The sequence below is a fragment of the Mytilus trossulus genome, chromosome 7 (assembly GCF_036588685.1).
Source record: "Mytilus trossulus isolate FHL-02 chromosome 7, PNRI_Mtr1.1.1.hap1, whole genome shotgun sequence".
Taxonomy (NCBI): domain Eukaryota; kingdom Metazoa; phylum Mollusca; class Bivalvia; order Mytilida; family Mytilidae; genus Mytilus; species Mytilus trossulus.
Window position 1 is genome coordinate 73,436,765 of NC_086379.1, and position 17,636 is coordinate 73,454,400.

General features: G+C 34.7%; 3 protein-coding genes across 3 annotated transcripts; 2 read left to right on the forward strand and 1 right to left on the reverse strand.

The window, feature by feature from the left end:
* The first annotated feature begins 2,092 nt into the window (after window positions 1-2,092).
* LOC134727253 (uncharacterized) lies at window positions 2,093-4,476 on the forward strand. The gene has a single exon (XM_063591632.1). The coding sequence runs from the start codon at window positions 2,111-2,113 to the stop codon at window positions 3,986-3,988; it is 1,878 nt and encodes a 625-aa protein (XP_063447702.1). The 5' UTR covers window positions 2,093-2,110; the 3' UTR covers window positions 3,989-4,476.
* Window positions 4,477-10,631: 6,155 nt separating this feature from the next.
* On the forward strand, window positions 10,632-14,987 carry LOC134726663 (uncharacterized). The gene has a single exon (XM_063591074.1). The coding sequence runs from the start codon at window positions 10,632-10,634 to the stop codon at window positions 14,985-14,987; it is 4,356 nt and encodes a 1,451-aa protein (XP_063447144.1).
* Window positions 14,988-16,192: 1,205 nt separating this feature from the next.
* LOC134726664 (uncharacterized protein K02A2.6-like) lies at window positions 16,193-17,366 on the reverse strand. The gene is made up of 2 exons (XM_063591075.1): window positions 17,185-17,366; window positions 16,193-16,637 (listed from the first exon to the last, which is right to left on the reverse strand). Exons 1-2 carry the CDS (start codon window positions 17,364-17,366, stop codon window positions 16,193-16,195), a joined length of 627 nt encoding a protein of 208 aa, XP_063447145.1.
* Between the last annotated feature and the right edge of the window lie 270 nt (window positions 17,367-17,636).

Below are 17,636 nucleotides of genomic sequence, written 5' to 3' on the forward strand. Positions count from 1 at the left end.
TTTGAATATTGAATCTGAATCTGCATCTGCATGATTTTTTATTAGTTGTTAGTGTCTTTGAACTAGCTGTCAATTAACTGCGAACACTCTCAGATCTGTACCTAGTGTCTTTTTGTTGTTTGGTTGTACAAGTTCCCGGAAACGTCCACTTGTATTTTTCCACTGGTTTTTATAGTTCGTTCTTATGTTGTACTGTTATAACATTGTCCCAGGTTAGGGTGTGTGTGTTGGGATCCCGATAACATGTTTAACCCCGCCACAGTATGTATGTATGTGCCTGTCCCTAGTCAGGTGCCTGTAATTCAGCGGTTATCTTTTTTTTTTGTTACATAATTTTTTTTTTCGTTCTTTTTTTGCACATAAATAAGGCCGTTGGTTTTCTCATTGGAATTGTTTTACATTTTCATTTCGGGGCCTCTTATAGCTTACTATGCGGTATGAGCTTTGTTCATTGTTGAAGTCCGTACGGCGAACTATAGTTGTTAATTTGTGTGTCATTTTGGTCTATTGTGGAGAGTTGTTTCATTTGCAATCATACCGCATCTTCTTTTTTATGTCAATATAAAGTCATGTCCTAGATATGTCTTTAAGTAGTTATACATTTAGTTTACTAAACGATTTACTGACATTGTTCTTTACAGTTAGATAGTATTTCTTTTTTTGTCGGAGTCATAAGAGCTTCTTAAATGGCGTGGACTGCTTAAACATTAAATACCTGTTATAGTGACAGCTGTCTGATGGTTTTGTATTTGTTACTGATGTGAGTTAGAATGTCTTCATGACAGCTCCGTTTCCGTTAATCAACAAAGAAAAAATCATAGCACATGGAAAGCTGTATTTTTTCATTTCAGTAATTATATTTTTACATGGTAATATTCCTTTTTCATCTTTTAAATACGTTTTCAAATTTTTAACTTATATTTGATAATTTTTAATAGCAATCTTATTTTAGACTTTTTTGGCTATTTTATTTTACCAACTTTATTCAGTATAATTTCATTTTGATTCATTGATATATATTCCACTTTTTGTAAAAATTTCCACATTATTAATCCTTTTATCTAGAAAAGTTTTAACACTTAAATATTTATTTTGTGTGTTCATGTTTTATATTTTTATCACTGTCTGTGTGTATATTTCGTTTAACATGTGATGTAAAGCGCTTTGAGTAATATTGTTTTAGATTTAGCGCTATAGAAAAATCTAATTGTCACAAAAAAAACGTCCTGGCCAACACCAAAAACATTCAATAAAACCATTTATGACATACAACAAACAACGGCAATGAAAAATTAAAAGTTCTTGCTTGAAACAGGCACATGAAGAATATGGCCATACAGTTCACTAAAAGAATCATCTCAATGTCTTAATTGGTCGAAATGACAGAACACATACAGTATGGAGTTTTTAAATAAATACTTGTATTTATTTAAAGCCAACTTATGATATGTGTGACAACATAACCGAGAACTTTTTGAATATGACTACAACTTTCAGTACTTAAAAATGACTAAATTTTCAGAAATATAAAATGACTGAAATTTACAATACTGAAAAATAACTGATATTTACCGTACAGTAAAATGACTGAAACTATCAGTTCTGAAAAATCACTGAAATTTCCAGTTCTGAATAATGACAAAAAATTTCACTACTGAAACGAATGTTTCTGTACTAAAACATAACTGAAATTGTAAGTACTGAAAACAACTTTTTCTCAACCTTTTTGAATACATACATACATACATACATACACATAATTAATTGTACTGAATTCACAACTGAAAATATACATACATACAATTGTACTGAATACACATATTCAAAACTAAAAACATACATACAATTAACTGTACTGAATACAGTTTGAAGAGGTTCTTCAAGGCCCAATATTTTTGGTCTTGTTTTATTTAATATTTTTTTAACAGTTGAAGGTTACATTATTGGTGGCGGAAATTATCATTTGGTGGTAATAGTTAATCACACAGATCATTTAAACCCACTAAAAGAGAATTGTTCTGATTTAAATGAAACAGCTTTTTCATGGAAGCACTCGTCTATATTATATTTTCTTCTTCTTTTCCAGAAAAAAAAACACCTGTCAGAAATAATGTGCTACAAAAGATTTACACGGGTACAAATGGTGTCAGTTGTTCTAGTCCTTCTGTTTGTGTGCATATTTAAAGTCAACTATGACAAGAACTCAACAAAGATTCCATCTATAAATAAAGAGGAATATAACGGTCTGAAATCATTCACATATGAAAAAAGAGCTGATAACAAAAAAGCTTTACAGCCCATTCAGGAATCAGATTCTGTAGATTCTATCAGAAAGGATTGCGGAAAACTTTGTGAAACAAATGCAAAAGGGGTACCTGGACCTTACTTTGATCAAATAACTGTCCCAATTGATTGTCAAGCGCTCTTTAAAAATGAACATATAGATCGTGGCCACGGCTTATCTAATGCCCCCAAAAATATACCTAAATATTTGCATATGGACTTTACGATGAACAAAAGACTAAAGGTGTCACCATGGTATTTCAATGATGGGGGATATTTGGGTAAGACAGCCAAACTGGCAGTTTGGACAGAACAAATAATCGAGGAATACATTTCTTTGGCAAAAGACAACAAGTTAAAAGGAACGTATGGCGTATCAGAAACAAATGCTTTACGAGACGGTTTAAAGCATGCACCTGGCATTATGAATGGTCGAGTTTTAGTTATAGGTTCAGAAATTCCATGGGTAGAAGCATGTGCGTTGGAAGCAGGAGCACGCGAGGTTGTAACGTTAGAATATGGTAAAGTTGTTTCAAAACATCCTAAAATAAAGACAATGATTCCCGATCAATATCGGAAAAGTTACTTAAATAAAACTCTAGGGAGTTTTGATGCTGTTGTTACTTTTAGTTCAATAGAACATTCCGGTTTAGGCAGGTATGGTGACGGACTAAATCCCTGGGGAGATATTATTGCCATTGCCAGGGGGTGGTGTGTAACTAAGAAAGGTGGATCGTTAACCATTGGCGTTCCATATAATTATGAAATGGATTATATCAAATTTAATGCCGGAAGATGGTATGGAAAGATAAGGTATCCATATCTGACTACAAATTGGAAACAGCATTATCGAGGTTACGGACTCCAACGCGTACATGTTTTTACTAAGAACAATGAAAATTTTACAAGACAGCTTGATCATTACAGGTTACAAGAACCACATACTAATTACCATTTAAACAACATTGATCAACGCTTCTCGCAAGCACATCAGGATGAAACGGTGTATCAAATTTCCCGAAAGAAAAACGGATTTTTTGTTGAAATGGGAGCATTCAATGGTCAAACGTATTCAAATACTTTGTGGTTAGAACGAAAACATAACTGGACTGGACTTTTAATAGAAGCTAACCCCAATCTTTGTCGTCAAATAGATGCGATGAAGCGGCACGCTTGGCGTCTTTGTGCATGTATATCAGATACATTAAATAAAACTGAATTTATTCAGAGTGGCGCAGTAGGCGGCATGGCGTCTGAATTAGATGATGACCAGATGAAGATGGTAAAAACTAAACGAACAATTTCAGTTCCTTGTTTTAATATGATGAAAATCCTAGATCTGATAGGCGTGCAACATATTGACTACTTTTCGTTGGACGTTGAAGGATCAGAAATGAGTATTTTGAAGTCAATAAGAAACGAACTCATATCCGGAAAAATAGTGGTAGATATTTGGTCTATTGAATATAGGACATGGGATGGAAAACAAAATATTATAAACAAGTCATTACAAAAATTAAAGAATTTACGAGATTTTTTTGAAAATATTGGAGGTTATGTGGAACATTCTCAGTTAAATAATGAAGGTGGTGATATTAGAGACGGTATGGCATTGGACGTTGTGTTTGTTCGGCTCTCGGCACTTACGGAGGAAACTCTAAAAGCCGATATACCGGCTTCGGCATATACAGTTACAGGGAGGTAATGACGTTGCTAACGTAAAATGTTATTTTCGCGACGTCAAACTGTAACCTATGGGGAAAAGATGCATTTTTCGACTGATTTTTATCATTCAAACTGATTTGATTTGAAAACGAGTTCATGGACCCATATTTTTCAAAACAGCAATTTGTTTCATTTTGCAGGGAGATTATGTGACCCAAATTTTATAAAACTGTAAAACTTCTTATTCTGTAGTCTGACCATCAAACGATGTACTTGTTAATAAATTAGTTTTATTTCATATCGGTTTAGAATAAGATTCTCTTATTGGATAAAAAGGGGTCACATGACATTCATTAATCTTCAGTAATAAATTCAATGGGTCATTTACAGAACGATATGGACCAGAAAACCGGTCGTTAATGAACTTTTACATGATATGGACCGGTGGGGCGTGGTTTACGTCTGATAATGACCGTTGGGGCGTGGTTTCCGTTTGATAATGACTGTTGGTGCGTGGTTTCTCTGTTTAGAAAGATGTACCTTTTATAAAAAATGTTCCTGTTATTAATATTACATTTAAGTTGTTGACTTGTTTATTACATTTTTCACGTTAATGGTAAAATTAAAGAGAACTTAATTTAGAATTTATATACTGAAAAGTTGCACTAAACTAAAATGAATGGCAGTATTACTACGACTGGTCTTCACTCTTTGCTATAGAAATCGTACAACTACTCGAGTTCGTTTTAGGCGTTTTGAATTTGTGAGCATTTCCAAAACATGGTTTCTCAATGAAATAAACATAATAGTTCTTGAAAAACTGGTCATTATCGTGATACATGGACGTGCCCGTATAGGACAGTGGTATTGACTGCGACAGCGATAATGACCTCGCCTTCGGCTCAGTCATTATCACTATCTTAGTCAATACCACTGTCCTGTGGGCAGTCCATATATCACGATAATGACCAGTTTTTCAAGAACTATTATATAAATAGAAACTGGATTGTATTATTACATAGCAAAGATATTACAATTGGAATATAAGCATTGGTCAGAATCAAGCTAACAACCACTTATATAATAGTTCTTGAAAAACTGGTCATTATCGTGATATATGGACTGCCCACAGGCCAGTGGTATTGACTAAGATAGTGATAATGACTGAGCCGTAACTAATTTATTAACAAGTACATCGTTTGATGGTCAGATGACCAGGTTTTCTAGTCCGTATTGTTCTGTTAATGACCGATGGAATTTATTACTGAAGATTAATGAATGTCATGTGACCCCTCTTTATCCAAATATAAGAGAATCTTATTCTCAACCGATATGAAATAAATATATATAGTGAATAAAAGAATAATAAAATTACATTATACATGTATATGTATTTATTCTCAAATTATTTACTTGACTTGACTTAGTGTCAGTGTTCATGCCTGATCTCCTTAATTCAAAACAGTCACAAATATAACAACCCAGTTTTTCCATAAGAGAAAACATTTTCTTATGTCAAGAGCCATAAAAAATTAGAAGATTTATTTAAATTTATAAAATTATAACAATTGTTAGAAATGCCTTGAAAAAAATCGTCCCTTTGAATATCATAAAGAGGGCATTCTAATAAAAAATGAAGCCCATCTTCAACTTCATCAAGTGAGCAATTAGTACAAAGACGCTCAGATCTTTCTATATGCTTTTTGGAATATCTGTCTGTTTTATACGATATAATCAATTCAACGTCGCTTTATTGTACATGTTGCATATACATGTATGATGTTGGAATCAGGTAAAAGCACATAATGTTCGCGTTAAAAGTAGTTTTACCCTAACTTGCCATCAAAAGGCTATTATGATTATCTTTTTCGCCTAATGCATAGTCTGAACTTAGAATATTTGAAAACTGTGATTAGTTTAGTAAGAAGTGAGGAACTATTGATTTTGGGATTGCGATGGCATATGAAAGGTGTAAATGATTCTATTCTTATTTTTTTTTATGTCTGTTGCCAGATATTGTATCTTCAGAAGAGACTTGTTGAATAGTGGTTATTCTAGTGTAAGTTTGATAAAATTATTTAATATACATTTAAACATTATGTAACATATATGTATGTTTATCTCTGTCAATGTCATAATATGAGTCATATATTTCAAAAAAGGTTTGTAATACATAACCCGTTGTTAGAAGAAACAGACAATGTTCCAGTCTTTAAATTGTAATAACTATTGACTGTGTACCTGAAATGTGAATTAACAGTATTGTGAATACAAAGTATAGTATATAGTATATAATGAGAACAATCAAGGACAATTGATTTTATATGTTGTTTTATTTGTATTATATGATGTTTGATTTTAATAAAGATAAAAAAGAAAAAAGAAAAGAAGAAGCGACTTGAATGCGGGACGTCGTGGGTTCGAACCCCAGCCGGCTCAAACCAAAGACTATAAAACTGGTATTTTCTGCTTCTCCGCTACGCACACGACATTAAGGAGTAGGAGCAAAGACTCACGGCATGGTCGGCTCGGAGCAGAATAATGTGTCCGGGTAAGGTAACTTGTCTTCCTGCGAACGATTACCTTTTGAACAAGCACGTTAACAATCCGACTCAGTGTGTCGATCTAGTACATAGTAGGGTTAATATTCATATTACATTGAAATGTTCTCGTCCTGAATTACACATTACTTTGTATTGAGCAGCCATCCACCACCATCAACATCTTTTTACTATTTCGAATACAATCTATCCTGATTTTACCGTCTCATATAGCATGTAACGGACTCATTGAAAATTGACTTGATTTAAATTTCTTAACGGAATCTAATATCAAATTTCTCAACGGAATCTAATATCAATTCACCACCTCTTGAACAAACAGAAAACATGACCCCTCTCATCTAATTATAAATGTATTCATTAATTAAAACTAATGCGGATTGATGACCATATATATGTTAGCGGCAATAAGTAAAATTAGGCATTAAGCTTAATTCCTAGGCAATAAGCTAACGCCTAGGCATTAAGTTATTGCCTGAAATTTGCAGGCATTAAGCTTATTGCCTGAAATCTGATGATGATTATTCATCCTATTGCCGAACATGATTTTAGGCAATAAGTAAACTCTGAAATGTATGCATATTGGGAGATTTATTCTTGATATAGGGTCGTTTTTAATTATATTTTTAATTCTACATTCATAAATATACAGTTATTTGACAGATCTTCAAATTTAGTAAGTTTATCTAGTAATTTTATCAGTTGAAAAACAGAATTACCTCATACTTTTTTCATGTTTGTGTGGTATAACTAAGTATCAAAAAGACTTAAAATAAAGTAATTGTATCCAATTGAAAAAGGGTGGAGATTCTATACAATAATTATAATTATTTTTCTTTGAAAATTTGTATACTTCGTTAGTCGACCTAGTTTGAACTGGTCAAAAGTAGACCAAATTAAGATATGATTTTTTTTTATCACATCATTTTCCAATTTTTCTATTGGATAAGTAAATTATCTTTGTTAATTGTTCCAAAATTTGTGATAACAAAATGATTTTTGAACACAAATTTCTAAGTTTTTATATTTCTAAATTATTATTTGATGCATTTTAATATTATATAAATAACATATTTTATTAGTGAATTTATTTCTGGTCTCTTGTGGAGATTTGTCATATTGGCAATCATGCCACATCTTCTTCTTTATATTTAGAATGACACTTGGCCCTGTACTTTTGCATCGTTAAAATCGGTGAAATTCAAATTTATTTCTTCTGCTCATATTCAAACCTATGTTATTTGCAGTAAACAAATAAAATGGTTGAAGTATTCAGTATTTATATGAAAGATGCACAAAATTTTTCTATGAACTATTAGTATGAAACCGTGACGCTTCGAATTCAGTTCCCTCAAAGCATAAAATGATTTTACCGATTATATATTTAATTTTAACTATTTACAATTATTTTGTTCAATTCTAGTATAAAACGTAGTTATATATTTTTACTTATATTTTGTTTCAAAGAGTTTAGATCTACAATAATAATATAAAAATTATTTATAACCTTTCATTTAAAACTAATAATTATTTTCTAATAATTAATCGGTTTATGAATTAAAGTTTTTGGTTGAATTTGATACAATATTTCTTTTTTTTCATTTGCTATTTTCTTTTACGCCAATACTTAGACATCCCAGCTAATATAATCCTCAGAAAGCTTTAAAGTGCAGCATGCTGAGAAATGTAGTAAGTCGATCCTAACTATATCATATGTTCTGTCCTAAGAATATCTTATAGGACTTATCTTAGAACAGTGTCGATAAACAGGCCACATTTATCATAATGTTATTATGTAACAAATGTATTTTAATTTATATGATTAAATATCTTTTATTTACTCGCATTTACATTTTAGGCATTAAGCTTAATGCCTGCACACATTTTTCAGGATTTAAGCTTAAATCCTAGGATTTAAGACTAATGCCTACCATCATTTAGGCAATTGACTTACTGCCTAGGCATTAGCTTATTGCCTAGGATTTAAGCTTAATGCCTAATTTTACTTATTGCCGCTAACATATATATACATGTACTGCATTTCCTTATTATTTATACCATGGAAGTATTATATTGACACTATAATACTTCCATGTTTATACCAAGCACACTGTGCCGTTCGAAAACACCGAAGGCTTAAGGGCATACGATGCAGTTTTGATCCTGTATTCACAAAGTTCGTGAAAATTTGCATATAGGCTATTTTTACCTGATTAAATCAAATATGTAGTTAAAAATATACCTTCATGTGCTACTTTTTTTTAGTAAAATAAGGTCGAAATTTTGTATATTTGCTCAAAACTCAGATTTGTGGCCGGGCCGTAATTTCTTTTTCGAAAGAAAGACATAACTTTTTTGTTATAAAAGATAAATACAAATTGTTTCTTTGTTAAATAATCGGTAATTTCTTTATTTTATAAGTATCTAAAAACATTAAGCATTTTTTATTCAGAAATAACTCATATTTATCAAATGTTCATGAATTGAAGAAAATACGTCAATTGTTGCTGCATGTTTATCAAAATTAAAAAAAATCCTCTATTTTATGTCAACATGTGTATAAGAACTTCAATTGATCTATTTAATGTATGTTTATTTAAGAACGTGCAGACATGTGAGAGTTGCTGATCTGTCAATTATAATTACTGAAACAGATGATACGGTAATAAAGTGTGGTGAACTTTATAACACTTCTCCGGCCTTAGATAAAAACAAATTAAAAACAAATTAACTCAATTACAGAAAATTAATGTCTTTTCACTGCTACTGATTGATAAGTCCATTGTTGAGATTATCGCGGGAACATAACGTTCCAACTATTGTACGTTTATTGTCGACGTCGTATTGTCAGTGACGTCGCCTTGGGCGGAAATACGAACTGCTATATAAAATGTAATGGCTGAATAGTTGTTGTTATATCGTTATATCATCTATATTTATGGTGCCGTGACCAGGATCTCGTAAAATTGAAATCAGTCCGATCGGGGAATAGAAGCGCTGTTACCAGATTATTCCGAAGATTAGATGAAGCAAAGGAGAATTCGAATTTCGACGAAGAAGAAGTTATTGCAACACTCGGAAAACTAGTGCAAAAACAAACATTGTTTGAGGACTTAAACGAACAAATTCTAAAAATAACAGAACCGGAAGATGTGGAAAATGAGATAGTGGATTCAGATGAATATTCAGTAGATATGGAAACAAAGATTCGCCACATACGTAAGTTCATAAAAAATGTCCAAACACCACAGTCCCGTCATATTGATTCACATACAACAACCCACACTTTAAATCCAGAAACTATACCGTTTGTACCAACGCACAACATAGCCAACCCACACAACGCACAGTCGTTTGAGAACCCGTCTGTACAAGCCAGTCATACGTTTAACACACAGCAAAGCACATTTTCGTCAGCTAGTAGTCACCGCCTACCCAAACTTTCGCTTCCAATATTCTCAGGGAACATCTTAGAATGGCAAACTTTCTGGGACTCATATGAGTCGGCCGTACACCTTAACTTGTCACTTACAAATGTACAAAAATTCAATTAATTGAAAGCACAGCTAGAATATGAAGCACTTGATTCTATAGCGGGGTTCGCACTTACAAATGTAAACTACGATGAAGCCGTAAATCTATTAAAAGAGAGGTTCGGTCAACAAGACAAAATCATAAATGCATACATGCAGGCATTATTAGAAATCCCTTCGCCTAGAAATCAACTTACAAGCTTACGAAGTTTTTATGATAAAATGGAAAGTTACGTCAGGGGATTAGAAGCTTTAGGTCAGACACAAGAAACATACGGCACTCTACTTGTTCCGATTATTATGAAGAAATTACCCGGGGAAGTCAGACAACATCTCGCGCGAGAACATAGAATACAAACTTGGGTATTACGGGACCTCCGTAAAAGCCTTTTAGATGAGATCAATATAATGGACGCAGGACAAGAGATAGAGTCGACAAACCATTTGCCCACAACATCGTCTTTCTTTGCCGGAGCGAACTCTGCAAAGTCCAAATCTGTCAAGAATATTGAGACAAGACCTTGTGTGTTTTGTCATGAAATACACGCACCTACCCAGTGCAGTAAAGATAACCGACACAGAATCCCGTATGATAATAGTTAAACGTGATAAGTTATGCTTTAACTGCCTTGGTAAACACAGAATAAATGATTGTAAATCTAAACACACATGTAGAAATTGTAATAAGAAACACCATACAAGCTTGTGTAATTCACGTCCAACAAACAACATAAAACCAGTGAATGAGGTAAACCATAGAAACGGGAGTAGTAACTCAGCAAATACGAACTTCCACGCGAATTATAACCAGAGCAGCAACCCGCCATCGACAAACGTTCAACTCGTTAATGAACTTCATGATACAGAAGAAGATACTACCATTTTGTATTCTCAATCGACAGAATCGCGATCAAATGTACTTTTGAAAACCGCCGTATCTCAAGTAGGCTCAAATCAGCACTTTATCGATACGAATATTCTATTTGACGAAGGAGCTCAAAGATCGTTTTTGACGCAGAACTTAGCGAATAAACTCAATTTACAGATAGAAGGAACAGAGATAATACATTTATCGGCATTTGGAGGTGAAGAGAAAAACACGAGACACTTAGAAAAGACAACAATCTATCTGAAAACCGATGCCGGACACATATTGCCAATCAAAGTATTGATAGTACCGATGATCGCCACGCCTTTACAGAATTACATACGTAATATTGATACACAGAACGGTTATTTACGTGGTTTGAAGTTAGCACACACGATGACACAGCAAGATTCGTTTGATATATCCTTGCTTGTAGGTGCAGATCACTATTGGGACATTGTAGAAGACCATATAGTACGAGGAAACGGTCCAACCGCTGTGAAATCCAAGATCGGATATTTGCTTTCGGGACCTACATACAGTAAGAAAACTAACACATCGAAAACTAGCATGTTTAATGTTTTAATATCACACAAAGATGAAGAATACAATTTAGAGAGATTTTGGAATTTAGAATCAATAGGTATAAATAGTAAGGAGTTAGACGAAGACGACGATACCTACATAACAGCATATCAGGACAGATCAATTGAATTCAGAGAAAATAAGTATTTCGCTAGGTTACCATGGAAACAGGACCATGATGAATTGCCTACAAATTTTGCAGTCACGAAGAGAAGGACAGAAAACGTCATTAAAAGACTTACCCAAAACCCTGATATGTTAAAGAAGTACGGGAACATTATACAAGAACAGGAACGAAGGGAGTTCATAGAGAGAGTGGATGAAACAGCTGAAACTCAAGGAATAATACACTATATTCCTCATCATCCAGTACAGAAGGAATCAAGCACTACGCCTATCCGAATCGTTTATGACTGCAGTTGCCGCCAGTCGCCTTATTCGCCTAGTTTGAATGACTGCCTCTTGGACACACCGCCGAAACTAAACGACCTGACAAAAATTCTGATGAGATTTAGAGCCAACCCTGTCGCCATAACAACGGATATTGAAAAGGCCTTTTTACATGTTGGCTTAAACGAAGATGACCGAGACGCTACACGTTTCTTGTGGCTCAGTAACCCATCAGACCCTACAAGTAATCTACAGACTTACAGGTTCAAATCCGTCCTTTTCGGAGCAACTTGTTCGCCGTTTATGCTTAACGCCACGATACTGAAACATTTACATCGTTACAACAGTACAACAGCTACATTGATGGAAAGAGACTTGTACGTGGACAACATTCTGACAAGTTTACAGAACGAGGATGACGCTAATACGTATTATAAGGAAGCGAGAACAATGATGAAGGAAGCCGGATTCAACCTACGATCGTGGACATCGAACAGTGAAAATATACGCACGCTAGCCGAGACGGAAAATGTACTAGATAAGGACATCAACACAAAAGTACTTGGTATGTTATGGAATAGCAAATCCGATGATCTGATGTACCAGAAATGTGAGATTCAACTACGAGACATTGTAACAAAAAGGGAGATTTTGAAACAATGTGAGATTCAACTACGAGACATTGTAACAAAAAGGGAGATTTTGAAACATTCTTCCAAAATATACGATCCACTTGGAATACTCAGCCCCGTCACAATACGAGCAAAGATGCTCATACAGGATCTATGGAAAAGTAAACTTGATTGGGATGAACCAGTTCCGGAAAACTTTAAGGCTACTTGGATTAATGTAGCAAGCGACTTAGAGAAAGCGACACAAATCGTATTTCCCAGATATTATTTCTCCAGTAATTCTACTTCGACACAATTTGAACTACACGTATTTTGCGATGCGAGTCCAAAAGCGTATGGAGCGACTGCATATCTGAACAACGGTACCGAAACTACGTTAGTGATGGCGAAAAGCAGAGTAGCGCCAGTGAAAAACCTAACATTACCGCAATTAGAACTTATGGCCGCAGTTATTGGAACTAGACTAGCGTCACATGTAAAATCGACTTTTGAATGTAAAAACGTGGTTTTCTGGTCGGATAGCTGCATAGTATTACACTGGATAAAATCATCGAAACCGTTAAAACGATTTATTGCAAATCGAGTGCGAGAAATTACAGAGTCTACAAATCAACATGAATGGAGATATTGTCCTACAGAATACAATCCAGCAGATCTCTTAACACGAGGAATTGACGCCGATCAATACATCAATAGTGTAATTTGGAAAAAAGGACCAAATTGGTTAACGACTCGAACAAAATGGCCAGAATTAACTCCTACAAGTAAAACAGTATTGACAATTACAGGAGAAAACGACGACGAGGAATTTCAAAACAATGACGTTCATACTGGCTACTATGGTATTAGTAACATTATAGACATTTCGAAATATGGGACTTTCAGGAAATTGATTCGAGTAACCGCTTACGTTCAGCGGTTCATATCTAATTGCCGATATACCAAAAATCTGAGAAAAGGTGGAGTCTTAACGACAAATGATATTAATATCGCGGTGCGTTCATGGATATTACATTGCCAAAAATCTTCATATTCCGCCGAAATAAAAAGTTTACAGGACGCTCGAAACAAAAACACAATGAAATATCCAAGAATAAGACAACTAGGACTCTTCATAGATGACGATGGCCTTGTGAGATGCAATGGTAGGATTCACAATGCACCGATTCCAGAGAATACTAAATTTCCATATCTTATACCTGCAAATCAACCACTTACCAAACTGATAGTGATAGACGCACACGAACGTTCACTCCATTCTGGACTAAATGCTACGCTAACTTATGTACGACAATCGTATTGGGTACCGACACTCCGACAATTTGTTAAGAAGTTATTAAACAAATGTGTAACTTGCCGCAAAGTTATGGGAAAATCTTACAACAAACCCGATCCGCCACCCCTACCGAAAATAAGAGTACAGGAAGCTTCGCCATTTACCGTCACAGGAGTCGATTATACAGGTGCTTTATACGTAAAGGACTCAGAAAGAACTTTAAAGAAAGCGTATATATGTTTATTTACATGCGCATCGACAAGAGCAGTTCACCTAGAAGTAGTTCCAAACTTGAGCGAACATTCATTTATTCAGGCATTTCGGCGCTTTGTTAGCCGTAAATCTTTGCCTAAAATTCTAGTATCTGACAATGCAACTACATTCATTGCAGGATCTGCAGAAATAAAAAGATTATGTGAATCGGATATAGTAAAAAATACTTTATCAACACACGGTGTCGAGTGGAGATTTATACCGAAACGTGCACCTTGGTATGGTGGATTTTGGGAGCGCTTAATTGCTCTGACGAAGACAAGTTTGAAGAAAGTGCTTGGACGATCCCAAGTAAACATGGAAACATTACAAACAGTTGTTACGGAAATAGAAACTATCTTAAATGACAGACCGCTAACATATCCATCATCCGATATCAAAGACTGTGAAGCTTTAACGCCGTCTCATCTATTATACGGAAGGCGGATTTCAACATTACCGTACCCGCAATCAGAAATTGATAATTTCCTAGACCCGACTTACATGGGACATAAAGATCTTAATAAAAGTGTACACAGACAAACGCAATTGATTCAACATTTCTGGAAAAGATGGAAATCCGAATACCTTACATCTTTACGTGAATTTCATAGGACAATCGGAAAAAATGAACAATTAATAAATACAGGAGACATCGTACAAATTCACAACGAATGTCCGAGGATAAACTGGAAAATTGGGATCGTAACCGAACTTGCGAGAGGTAATGATGGACTTGTAAGATCAGCACGAATAAGGACCAGCACGGGAGAAACTACAAGACCGATCGCCAAATTATATCCGTTGGAAGTAACACAAACGATGACAAACAATTCTAACAGTAACGTTCATATTGATGAGCAGGAACATATGGATAACAGACCGAAACGAAAAGCTAGCCTAAAAGCCCGAGAGACGATACAGAAGTGGATTCACCAGTGATGTAATCGATGAACATAAACAATTACACGTTTAGTGCAAAGTTGAATTTTATTTTATTTCATGAGAGACTTTAATTGAATTTAATCGCTAAATATAATTTCCGTTTTATATGATTTGCTCAGTATTACAAAGAAAAACACAACGCGAGAGACAATTTCAAAGTGATATTATTTATTGATGGACAGTTATTTATCAGTGAAACGATTTATCAATGGACAATTGAGAATTTTAGAAAATTGTGATAATTTTTACTTTTTCGCGGCCCCAGTATGTTGAGATTATCGCGGGAACATAACGTTCCAACTATTGTACGTTTATTGTCGACGTCGTATTGTCAGTGACGTCGCCTTGGGCGGAAATACGAACTGCTATATAAAATGTAATGGCTGAATAGTTGTTGTTATATCGTTATATCATCTATATCCATATCAGTTTGTAAACAAATAAAAATGTCAGATCACAAAGATTCATTCGTTAAAGTTTGTCTGCACTGAAACTATAATGTCCTACTATGAAAATAAAAATAAAAATGTTCGCACTGGTCTTGTTGTTATTTCTTACACTAATTGATATGTACATGCACTGCGAAGTACTTAACGCACTTCAAACGGTTGTGAGGATTATTATGCCTCTTTATAAATCAACCATTTATTTTAACACAAAATCCTTTAAATGCGATGGTTCTTTTCTTATTCTCTTCGGATAGCGTGGTTCCATTTGTTCAGTGATGTTTGACGGTTTCTCTACTTGCGGTTGTTCGGTCTCAGGTGTACTTATCGGTATAGTTATTTCTGGTTCAAACAAATCACTGTCATTGTCATATTTTTCTTAAATTTCATTGTTTGTGCATTCGAAGTTTCGTACTCTGATGTGGTCAATATGTCTCCGAATGACACGTCCATCTTGCAATTTAATATGAAATGAAAGTGGTCCTGATTGTTTTATAACTTCTCCTGGAATCCATTTAATCTTTGAACCAATTGCGAAATTTCGGGCAAATTCTCCCTGTCCTACATTTATTTGTCTGTTCACAGATTTCTTATCATGATAATGTTTTTGTTTTTGTTGTCTCTCCTGAACTCGCTTCTCGATATTTGGAAAAACTAAATCTAGACGTGACTTGAGTTTCCTTTTCATCAACAATTCTGATGGTGCCAATCCTCTCGTTGTTTGTGGCGTTATACGGTAGTTGAATAGAAAACGGTTCAATTTTTCCTGGACAGTTCCTTCTTTGATTTCTTCATACCTTCTTTGAAACTCTGAACTGCTCGTTCAGCACAACCATTACTAGATGGATGCCACGGCGCGGAAGTACGATGTTCAATTCCGTTTGATTTCACATAATCGGCGAATTCCTTACTAGTAAATGCGGCTCCATTATCACTAATAATTAGATCACATAAACCATGTGTTGCAAACGTTTGTTGAAGTTTTGCAATCGTAGCTTCGGATGTTGTAGAATTCATTACGTGTATGTCTATCCATTTTGAATACGCATCAACCATAATTAGAAATGATTTGTTGATGAATGGTCCTGCAAAGTCTATGTGTATTCTTGACCACGGATGGCTTGGATATTCCCACGGATGGCTCGGATATTCCCACGGATGTAACGGTGCTTCTGCTGGTAACTTGCGGTTTTCCTGACAACTATAACAATTAACTACAGTTAATTCCAAGTCATTGTTCATTCCCGGTCACCATATATAGCTTCTTGCTAGACTTTTAATTCTAGTAATCCCTGGATGTCCTTGGTGTAATTCATTTAACATGGCTTCACGTCCTGGTTGTGGTATAATTACTCTTCCTCCCCACAATATGCATCCGTCCTGACTACTGAGTTAATTTTTCCTACTATAATACGGTTTTATTTCTTCATTTGGACATTTTGACGGCCATCCATTCAAAATGTATCTAAGCACCATAGATAGTATTGTGTCCTTGTGTGTCCATTTTTGAATTTGTTTAGCATCAACTGGTTTAGTGGCTAAATGTTCCATTAATAAAATAGTATCACCTGGCGTTGGTGTCTTTTCAATGTTTGTTTTCAGCGGTAGTCTACTCAGTCCATCCGCATTACCATTCAAACTCCCTTCTTTGTATACAATCGTGTACTCATATGCAGCTAACGTCAGTGCCCACCTTTGAATTCGAGATGCGGCCATTGTTGGTATAGGTTTATCTTCTCGAAATATACCTATCAGCGGCTTGTGATCGGTTATGATTGTAACTGGGTGTCCATACAAATATTGATGAAATTTCTTGATACCATGCAAATATAATTGCCAGACTCTCCTTCTCAAGAACGGAATAATTCTTCTCTGCTGATGTAAGTGTTCGAGATGTATAAGCTATCGGTTTGTCACTGCCGTCGTCCATTTTATGCGAAAGTACGGCGCCTAATCCATACGGAGATGCATCACATGCTAAGATTAATTTCTTTTTCGGAACGAAATGTACAAGTACTGATGCGGATTTCAACAGCTGTTTTGACTCTACGAACGCTTTTTCCTGTTCTTTTCACCAACTCCATTTTGTGTCTTTTTGTAGAAGTACATGTAGCGGCTTTAACAAGTGTGACAAATTCGCTAAGAATCTATTGTAATAGTTCAGCATTCCAAGATAAGCTTTCAGTTCTGTCAGGTTTGT